At 41.1% G+C, this 10,792-nt stretch overlaps 1 protein-coding gene across 1 annotated transcript; it reads right to left on the minus strand.

Annotated features, from left to right (window-relative positions):
• Positions 1–4,091: 4,091 nt before the first annotated feature.
• On the minus strand, positions 4,092–9,342 carry zgc:92664 (uncharacterized protein LOC436695 homolog). The gene is made up of 5 exons (XM_035149330.2): positions 9,009–9,342; positions 7,510–7,604; positions 6,657–6,883; positions 5,965–6,072; positions 4,092–4,946 (listed from the first exon to the last, which is right to left on the minus strand). The coding sequence occupies exons 1-5, from the start codon at positions 9,027–9,029 to the stop codon at positions 4,882–4,884; spliced, it is 516 nt and encodes a 171-aa protein (XP_035005221.1). The 5' UTR covers positions 9,030–9,342; the 3' UTR covers positions 4,092–4,881.
• Between the last annotated feature and the right edge of the window lie 1,450 nt (positions 9,343–10,792).

Below are 10,792 nucleotides of genomic sequence, written 5' to 3' on the forward strand. Positions count from 1 at the left end.
TCTACGTCCTTGGATAAACCACAGCAGCGGTCTGCAACTGACAGCCTTTGGTCAATAAAATCTGTCCCAGCAGTTCATTTTGATCATCTGAAATTATTTTTATTTCACCATATCGGACTGACACAGACATTCATGGGTGTGTTGGGTGCTGATCTCTATCATGGCAGTGAAAAAATATAAATGTAATTTTTTTATTATATTAATAAACATAATTAAATTAAATAATAATACTTTACTGGTGCAATACTCCTGGTTGACCGTAAGTGCCTATAAGCATTCAATATAAGTTATTACCAAATTTGTATTTGATTAATTTCTGTCTAAATATATATACTTCCGGGATGAATGGGGGTCCACGAGACCTGAGGCTGCTTTTTAATTGGTTGTTGCAGATTTTCCACGGGATGCAGCCTCTCTGTGCCCCAGACACTCCTACATTTATTCACAGCCAATAGGTATTGATTCACATTGAAAATTAATTGCACTTTTTTTACATTTACAGTTCGAATTTAAATCTCTTGAAACAGTTTGAAGCTGAAGACATGACCAGCCAGTGTTCAGAGTCTTTTCAGTGGTCATTAAAAAGGTCACAATTGGGAAATATTACACGCAATGTGTTTGTTGGCCAGCTGGCCGGCATGTACGAGCTGACTGGCAAAGTTATGGAGACTTCAGGGCTAACTGCGGTAAATTTCTTTACAAAAACACCCCAACAAGAAAGAAAGAGGATAATAGAGCTTAGTCCGGACCAACCCAATTTACAGATTCAGCAGCCGGCAAGTGATGAGGACGAGCTTACACCCAATTGTTATGTTATGTCTTGTTATGAGAAACAGAGGTGACTAACTGGATGTGGTGTAGGTTATGTCTTTTATGTCTTCCCCTGTTTGCTATTTCAAAGTGTCGGCACGGAGGTACTGTGGACAACAACGGGGGTGCAAGACCTAAAACCTCTCTGAAAAATGGCATGAAAGTTGTAACAGTCACTTAGACACAATGGGCCTCATTCACTAATATGTGCGCATAAACGTTCTTACTCTCTGCACAAAATAAGTGCGTGCGCAAACTCCCCGCTAGATCCATCACATGAGCACACCAGCCAATTTTGTTCCAACCACCAGGTTGTACAGAATCAGCTGGCTCTCCTGGATTCAGTGAAGGGAATTGCGACAGGAATAGAAAACATTAATGAAACACTGAAACAGTTATTGGATGTCCTCGCAAATAAACAAGTGCATGACTGAGTATGTGTGTGTACGTGTAATTTGTTTCAGAACATTTAGGATGAACCCATTAGGAAAAGGGAACTATTTCACAACTTTATATAGTATACACTTTTCAATAAGGTATTTTAACTTACCATCATTAAAGGCGTAGGGAGCCAGCACTGCAGCCCTGCCAGGAAGCCCCCACATTTGGCTATGCGTCTTCGGGCCGGTCTGGTTGTGGTTCTGCTCCAGGTGTTAAGGGAATGCCATGAGCCATAGCTAAGTTGTGCAGGACACAGCTTTCCAGGATAATTCTGCACCTTCTCAGGTTTATAAAGGTGCCAGCTGTGTCCAAGCACGTCCAACGACCCTTGAGCTGCCCAAATGTGAGCTCCATCACGACGCGTGTGTGTATAACTAAAGCCAAAAGTGATACATTTCAATATGAACATTCTCATATACTCTATTGTAAACTAAGTAAACTATCTCAACTGGTATAGTTGAAGATTTTAATTATGACAATAAATAATGAGGTGGTCATATGGTTATTTAATACATTTGGTCAATGCATTAGTAAATGAAATTATTGTTGTCCATTAAAGGCTTTTTATAATAAATGTTATACTATGCATTTAGTTAAATGGGTGTTTGTTTCTACAGCCGAGCCTTCATCATGTGTGCGTATGCATGGTCTGAGGATGTTCTCAATTTGTTTACAGAGTACAAACAAATTTAGGTAAGAACATATTGATGAATCCCAGATTTTTGCATCCAACCTTCGTAGGCACGGCTGAATCTGTAATTATTAAACAAGTTCCTTTATCCTTTTTTTCTTGTTGGGGTGTTTTTTGTCAAGAAATGATTGGATTTGCCACAGTTCCCCTTGAAGTCTCCATAACTTTACCAGTCAGCTCGCAGCATTAGCAAATCAATACCTATTCTAGACCAATCACATTAGATTATATTTCTTTTATATTTTGAATGCTCACAGGTGCTAACTGTCTACCAGGAGCATTGTACGAGTAAATTATTATTAGCTAATTGCATTATGTTAAACATTTATAGATAGGCTCTTTTGTCTCGGGAAGTTGGAGGGGGCAGCGCCCTGTATTAACCAGCCGCCACTGCTAGCTATCCTATGACCACGGTGTACCTTGAGGTAGTGGTCGTTTCTGTGGTGGTAGTAAACAGCTTAGTTGATGCCGCTTCTAACACGCGACAAATGCAAAAATGAAGAAAAAGAAAAGAAATATCTCCCAGTTAAACAGGGGTGACACGCACAGGGGATCGAACCACAAGCCTTCTGGTTGGAGGATGACCGCTCTACCCCTCAGCCTCAGTGATGTGAGAGCCGACACAGGTGTCTGTAATCTCTGCAGCAGAGTTAATACCTTGCTTCCTGCCTCTTTCTGCTCCACCTCTCCTGAATAATGTGGACGATTTGTTGCTGTTGTGAACGCAGAACTTCTGCTGTGATGTGCATGTGTGTAAGGCAAACTGCGGGTAAACTCCGTAGCCAATTCTCCGGATTTTACCCACAGGGCAGGGATAGTTAATAGGAGGGAAAAAGTCCGCGTGACTGTTTTCATACTTTGTGGGTACCTACCGACCCCCTTCAAGTAATTACGGATAGTAAAAGCCCAGAAAATGTATTTTACACAATATGGGCCCTTTAATACAGATAAAACAAGGCAATAAATATGAACATGTCTAAATTCTGAGGTCAAAAACAGAACTTGCATGCTTGTTTTTTAGTTTTTCATGATTCAAAATATAAAAATGTTCTTTTGTAGCTTTACAGGGTCTTCTCCATCAGGCGATGGGGTATTTTTTGTTTTTTAAAACATCGAATCCCAATGGGTTGCATTTAACTTTTTACTAAGCGTTTGTGACCACTTGAGTAACCAAGGCCAACAGTTCACCTATGAATCTACATTTGAATTCACTTGATCCAGATTCTCATTTGGATCAGCACCAAATTGCACAAAATCATAAATTGTTTTGTTTTTCATCAACATCATGATTTTATTCCCTGAGAAATCAACAAAAATGTTGCTAAAAAATCCTATCCCAGTGTTAAAGTGAAAAAAATCTTAGATCTCCACCAAAATAGTTTTTTTCATGACCGAAAAAACATATTTCCACCATGTTATGGTAATCCATATTATCCGTCCAGTAGTTTTTGTAATTCTTCAAACAAATGCAGACAAATATATAACCTTCTTGTCTTCATTTATCCAGCCTTCAGTGCAAGGCAGACTGGGTCTAACTGTACAGGACAATAAGAGTAGACATTGTGAAGAGCCAAACTCAAGCTAGTTAAACTGAATTTAAAAGAAGCCAACAGCTACTTCGAAGGGGGAAAATCACAGCAAAAAACTCAAGACTAAAGCATGATTTAAAAGTCGCTCTGCAGAAATGTCAGGTTTAATGCAACAACTGACCAAAGCAGAGCTGCACTTTGTATTTACAATTTTAACAAAAAAAAAACCCTACTCTCTAGTTGAGGTGTCTCAACTTCCATTATTAAGTTATAAATGCTAATCAACCTTAATGAGCTTCGGTTTCATTTTCGCACAAATGGACTGATGTCTAAGTATTTAACAAAGTGATTATGGCTGTTGCATGATTACATGGTTATCCATCAAGCACAGAGTCCAGTAACTCATAAATGTGTCAGTAATATCATTTCCTAAAACTGAAATAAAGGCTGGGCATTCCATTCCATTTGTGTGTAAAAGAACAAAACACCAAGTACAGTATTCACCCCCTCACCACCAACAGTCTTTATCAGTAGGTACATTTTGCTGATTCTGATCTCCACAACTGGGCAGTCTGAATCAATTGGTGAAGACACAAAGCTCTGAAAAAAGCTACTAAGTCGACTTTTTGTTGTTTTTTTAATTACAACTTAAATATATGCCACAGAGAACTGGCTTCCACACTTTTTTGAGTTTCCACCACTTTAATATCTCAGTCTTAAAAAATCGTCACTCTCCACAAAAACATGAATTATCTAGATGACTTTTTTCTCAAAAAGCCTCAAAAACAATTAGAAACTGCCCCTGGCTGGAATGAAAAGAACATTGTGAATGATCTGACACTTTGTGTCCTTTTCACTACTAACACTTTTATGTTATGATTAAGGAAGACAACTCCCTTTGAAGGTATCCTAAAATAAACCATAAATTCCTCCAAAATGTTTTTGCTGTTCTAAATAATCTTAATAACTAACTACTCTTGTGGTAACATCTGCTACTAGTCACTTTCAAAATGTGTTAAGACTGACTCGAACATGAAATACTAAACAAGTGTTTTACTTTGTCAATTAAGCTGGGGGTTCTCTTGTGCATTCTTTTGATTTCCTAGTTTCTCTTTAAATATCACAGGAAGTATGAATCTAAAAATCTCCCCTTTAAATGTTAGACTTGTTGGATATTTCTACAATGCAAAATTGGGTGAGGAAAGAGGTGGTCTCAAATAAAATTGTCATGAAGTAAAAATTATCCAACAGTAGTGGATTAGATAGAAGTCCTGAATGACCCAACATAACAATCCTACATGTACTCTTAAGTTGATGGTCTGCGTCATTGGCACAAAGGATCAGCCATTTTATTATCTTATTTTCATAGTTTTGTTTATCAACGTATGAAAGTCAGAGGAAGTAAGGAGGTCAACGGGAGAGCAGAGGAAGGTCACTTGGATTCATGATGAGGCTGGAGTCCAGGCTCAGGTTATCTATGAAGACAAAAAACATGAGCAGCTCAATGAAAGGAGAGTCTGGAGTTATTTTGTGCTTTTATTACAGTCAACAAATCCAACGAAAAGACCAAAACAAACAAATTTTGTTTTTATTAAAGACTTAGATCTGACAAAAAAATAAGAAAAAAAATGTTTATGCTTTTTTTAAAAGACTACTTTCATTCAACAGTTAACCACTGCAGTTTCTGACAAATGTTACTCGAACAGAAGGAAATAGTGAAATAGTGCCTTTTCCAGGAACCACTTTCAGGGGTTAGGGTTAGGGTGGGTGGAGTAAGTGTCACAGTGGCACTGCATCTTTGAAATCTGTAAAATTAAGTTAAAAACAATGCATGCATCTAACTTAATGGAAATTCCATAATGACAGTAACACTCGCACATAGAGGCTTTTAAACTAAACATGCTGCTTTTGTCATTCGACAGTGCAACACATTTGTCCAACATCATGCTAAAATGGAAAACTGTCCCATGACTTACCGTCTAACTGGGCTGGGCAGAGTATCCTTTCAAATTTTTCAATTCTAGTGATAATATAATACTTGTGTTTCTGTACAGATACAAACACTGTACTTAAATCTAAACCTCGGACAACATTTGTATGCGTTTTCTACCAGGCCCTTCTTTAATTGACAAAAAGAAGGCCAAGTGAAATGCTGAATGTTGCTGAGCAGCTATAATCAGAATCAGAATGCGTTATAGTCATTGCACAAAATTTTACAACGAAATTTGATGTGCAACGCCTAAAAGATCCACACAAACACATTCCTACACACATATCTGTCCACATTCATAACAATAACAAGTAAGAACTTGAAATCTGAAAGTATCTCATCACACAAATTATAGATTATACACTGATACAACTTTTAGAACCAGAGCATCTTTCTTTTTTCAATGTCTGTGGGTTGGTAGTAAATAAAATTGATGTTGTAAACCTAGCACGACTCCAAAGTCCCACTAAAATCAACCCCTGTGTCTGAGCAGCAAACTTCACCTTGATCAAAGTTGTTGAGTTTTTTGGAGTTGGACGCCTCACCCAGTCCCTCAATGTCAACAAGATCACTGTTGACATCCGAGTCATTCAGAGCACTGAGGGTAACATCTATACACACAGACACACACACACACACACACACACACACACACACACACACACACACACACACACACACACACACACACACACACACACACACACACACACACACACACACACACACACACACACACACACACACACACAAACAAAAGGGTGAATGTTTATTTTACTGTTCGTGAACAATGTACATAATGTATTTTGACTTTGACAAACTTGAGCCATATCACTAGTTAACAGTTGAAATTGTTGAACCATGTCATTTTGAGATATGCAAAGAATGGGATTATTGTTGGAAAACTTTTTTTGCATAATGATCAATACATTGCACACTAAGGGTCACTTGAAATTCTAGTGGGAGTAATTCAGTGTGTAGATTCTACTAGCCCGATTGGAATCACCATACCTCTTGTCAATACTCAAAATGTCAATATACAGTGGGGTAGAAAATTCAGATTCTTTCTCAATAACCCAAGAGGTTTGAATAAATTTGTGTTTATTCATACTATGGACATTAACAGTATTCCAACCAGCTCTACATCAGTTGAAGTGGTTGGAATGCTTTCATGTTGTAGTGCTACTGGACTCACCTGCAGTCTTTTGTTTCTTCAGGTGGGCCTGGTTGGAGGGGGGGCCCAGTACTCTTGACGGCACAACAACCTGAGCTGTTGGCAGAGAGATGATATTTGGGGTGCCCTGTGTTGCCATGGAAACAGTAACTGTGGCTTTTTTGATGACCCTCTTGGGCCCATCAGAGGACGTGGGAAGAACTCCTTCTTCATACAGCTTCCTCTTCACTGTGCTCTTTGTCAGAGCGCTGCAGGGAAGATGGGAACTACAGTGACTTTATTTCGTCAGGAGCCCAATTGTCAAGGTGTTGACTTGGGCAGTGTGGAAGTTTCCAGAAATACATCTTACATGCAGCTATTACAGATACTGCCAGTGTGGATACTGTGATGAACCCACTCGCTGAGAGGTTTTAACCGGCAGTGTTTAACACCAATTTGTTGTTGTTAATTTTGCACAATTAAGTTGCATCAATGTATTATCTCAGTTGAAGATTACTTTTGCCAGCCAAAGAAGCTGATTGATTATTCAGTAGTATCAGTATATCAGTAGTAAAGTGTATAAAACCAATAACAACAAGTTGGACTTCTGGTGTACAGCAGTTTCAACCCAGAGGCGCTGCTTGTGGAAAGGCAAGGCAGACAACTTCTTGGAGCCCCAGGCCATGAGGGGGGCCCCTGAGGGCTGACAAACTTTACTCCACAACAGTGTATCATAATGTGGCCAGTTAATTAGGGAGGCATTGTCCAATTCGGAGCAAAGCTGTGTCACTAATTGGGAAAAAGATGATTCAGTGGTTAAGTATTGGTTAGGATAGGTCTCCTAGAAATGATATTAATACTAATGTCCCCAAAAGTGATAACATGCGTGCTTTACCCTGCAGGACTGGAGTCTGCCACTGGGTGAAGCTGCATCGTGAGCTCTCCTAGTTTAGTGAAAGCAGCCCCAGCTGCAGAGAAGATCTCTCCAACCTATCACGCACATACAGACACACACACACACACACACAAATAAAGCAGGTCTCACGTCGATTGTCTTATTCAACAGTAGGTGGACATGAACAAATGTGCAATTAAAATGAAAGTGTGAAAGTCAGCACATGTCCTCAAGTATGCAGACATTTGAACAGTAATGTGATGATTGCACATGTGATCACAACAAAATGGGCATTTATGTCTTTCCAACAAAAGTTGGAACCTGGCTGCAGGTACACAAGAGCTGTGATGTTTGGTAAAAAGGTCTGTCTCATGGTCAGTGATCCAGTTCACCCTGCAGGTGTCAGATGAGGCTCAAGTCGGGGCTCTGTGAAGGCCAGTCAGGGACTTCAACTTATTGAGCTAAGGGACCATCATTTTTAAAAACAGGAAAGGACCTGATACAAATGGTTGTCCCCAAGCTGAAAGCTTACCATTATTTTAAATACGTATATTGTATGGTGACATTGGTACATTATCCAAACCAATCCTGTATTTAAGTACCGTTACACCGCTCTAGCGTTCCCAATGATACAATGTGTAATTGTACTTCCGTGTTGTCACAGCGGCTCACCTATGTAGGAGCTAAGACTACAGGAGAGTACATCTACCCGCATGTGGTTGGAGGGCAGTGTGCAGACACAGACCTGAAACCCGTGATGCTGTGACACCTATCACCATGCGTGTGGCCAAAAACAAAGTCCTTATGAGAGAAGGGTCAATTGGTTCTAATTCAAGAGAATGGGATGCGTGTGGGCAGCGCGACGTATGCAAATTGGCATCGACGTAATACGTGGCGTCATTACGCCATCTAGCGACTTTTAGCAACATTTCAGAGAGCCAATTGCTACTTCTGGTCCGATTTTTTTGGCGTCACTGGTCAGCAGCCTCAGGTAGCGCTGGAAACAACAGTCATCCAGACGAGGCACCTGAAGGAGCCGCTGGAAGTCCACGAGCTGTGTGCTCTTCCGGGTGGGCTTGTGGACTCACTCACGACGGCGCGGGCTTCTCCGGCTTCTCCACAACACGTATCCGCTGGCTCCCCCCCCCCAGTGTTTCCACAACATCTACAACGCAGCAACGGTGGTCGCTACAGCCAGTCACTCTCTCTCTCTCTCTCTCTCTCTCTCTCTCTCTCTCTCTCTCTCTCTCTCTCTCTCTCTCTCTCTCTCTCTCTCTCTCTCTCTCTCTCTCTCTCTTCCGGAGAACGAACGAATACTCCCCGGTTGTGTTTATTCGCGCCTTGCGAGCGTTATGCGCGATTCGCGCGAATAAACACAAACGATCGCGTGCGTCGCGTTCATTGTGAATGCACAGCTCGAGCGTCTATGTACAGATTTGCAGGTACCGTTCACACCGGGAGGCGACACCCGCGTGTATTCATGTGTATGGATAACTTACTTTGGTGGAGGCTGAGGTCATTTTGTTGATCTATGTGTTACCACAGGCTGTATGTTGTCTACGAGTTGGACCCACTGGTGCCCTCAAGTTGACGGAACAGCTACGATGCTAACAGCGCAGTTAAGCTACATCTGGTGCTCCTCCTGATGTAGCGGAGCGGCTACAGGTCTGCTCTTCCGCGCGTTCAGTCTCGATGTCTGGAGTAGTCCGGCATTTGAACCCCCCGGTGCATAGTGCTAATTCAGTTCTATCTACGAGTGGACGCCATCCCCGCTGGAGACAAACGGCTCACTCCTCCCAGTCTGTACAACCACACGGCTTATGCTGCCTTCAAGGTCTCCTCGTATTCTCTATGCTCAACTTGAATACAAACGAACACTGGCCTGTATGGAGCTAAATTCATGCCACAACTCAACAAATAAACATGTTTTAATAATTCCCTACCATTCACTTGCAAACACAGAGCGTTTTGCAAATACGAAAGTCAATTTAACTCGCAAATACAATACTTTTTACAATATCACATGACTTTTGTCCTGATTTTTCCGTTGCAGTTTCTTCTTGTTTTATACTCTGATGGGAGTGCTACTTCTCAGAGACCAATGACAGGGAGGAGGATGTAGACCTCCTCAGTGGGCAGGAACAAGGGAACAGCTGTGAGGCACAACTGCTCTCTTTGAATGGGTTAAGAGAAAGTTTATGAATGGAAGGATAGTGATGGAAGTATGGAGGTGGGTAGTGAGGAGAAAAATTGAGGATCGTCAGGGAACAGTTGTAAGGTGTAAGTGAGGAGAAAGAAAAGAAAAGGAGCAGTTTGGCATCTGACAGGCAGCCTCGAGAAAATTGTTAGGTTTGGTGACCAGTTTGGGGCGAGTAAGGTCAATCCATTAAAGCTGACTAAAATGATCAACAAATCCATTGGAAGTATTGATTTTGCTATGGTGCTGTCTGATGAGAATGTGATAGTGGGGTGTAATAATGAGGAGCAGGCAAATAAAGCTCTCAAGTTTAAAGAAATTGGTGGGATTAAAGTGGTTAGCACCAGCAGAGTAGGAGGAACAAGTAGGGCAGAGGGTTGAAGAGGGGTCATCTCCAGTGTACCTCTTAATATATGCATTGGGGAGTTAAGAAATTACTTGAAAGGGGGAATGATTGTGAATGTCCAAAGTAAGAGGTTGAATGTGAATGGGACAAGGAAAGACACTGAGACAATGTTGATAGAATTTCAAGGGGAGGCGGTTCCTAAAAAAGGGATGTTGGGGTTAGTTATATTGTGAGAGACTATGTACCAAGGTCATTATTGTGTTTTAGCTGTCAAAAGTTTGGGCATGTAGCTTCAAGGTGCAGGAAACAACACAGATGTGCACGCTGTAGAGTAAACCACGAAAATGTGGAGAGGCTGATAGCGCTGCCTACAGGGGATAAGCGGTAATGAAATCGGTTGTAGAGATACAGAAAGTTAGAGTGGTGAAGTGTGTCTTCAGCTGAGGTCAAAAGGTACATCCATGGGGCCCAATAGGGGAATTTAGTGAGGTCTCAAAAGAAAGCTTAATGGTTGAAAAGAAAAAGCTGGTGACTTATTGCAGGAGTAATTCATAGTACAGCTGTGGTGGAATGTAAAATGCAAAAGATCCAGCTGATAGTAAAAACAGCAGTTCACCTCCTTGGGATAACAGGACTGACACGGGAAGAGGATAGGGACAAGTTTCAGGCAAGATCCAGCTAAGAGCTCCAGAAGAAAACTCAGCAACATTGACAATACAAAGAAACTCATCTTTGTAATG

Source organism: Hippoglossus stenolepis, chromosome 23 (assembly GCF_022539355.2).
Source record: "Hippoglossus stenolepis isolate QCI-W04-F060 chromosome 23, HSTE1.2, whole genome shotgun sequence".
Taxonomy (NCBI): Eukaryota; Metazoa; Chordata; class Actinopteri; order Pleuronectiformes; family Pleuronectidae; genus Hippoglossus; species Hippoglossus stenolepis.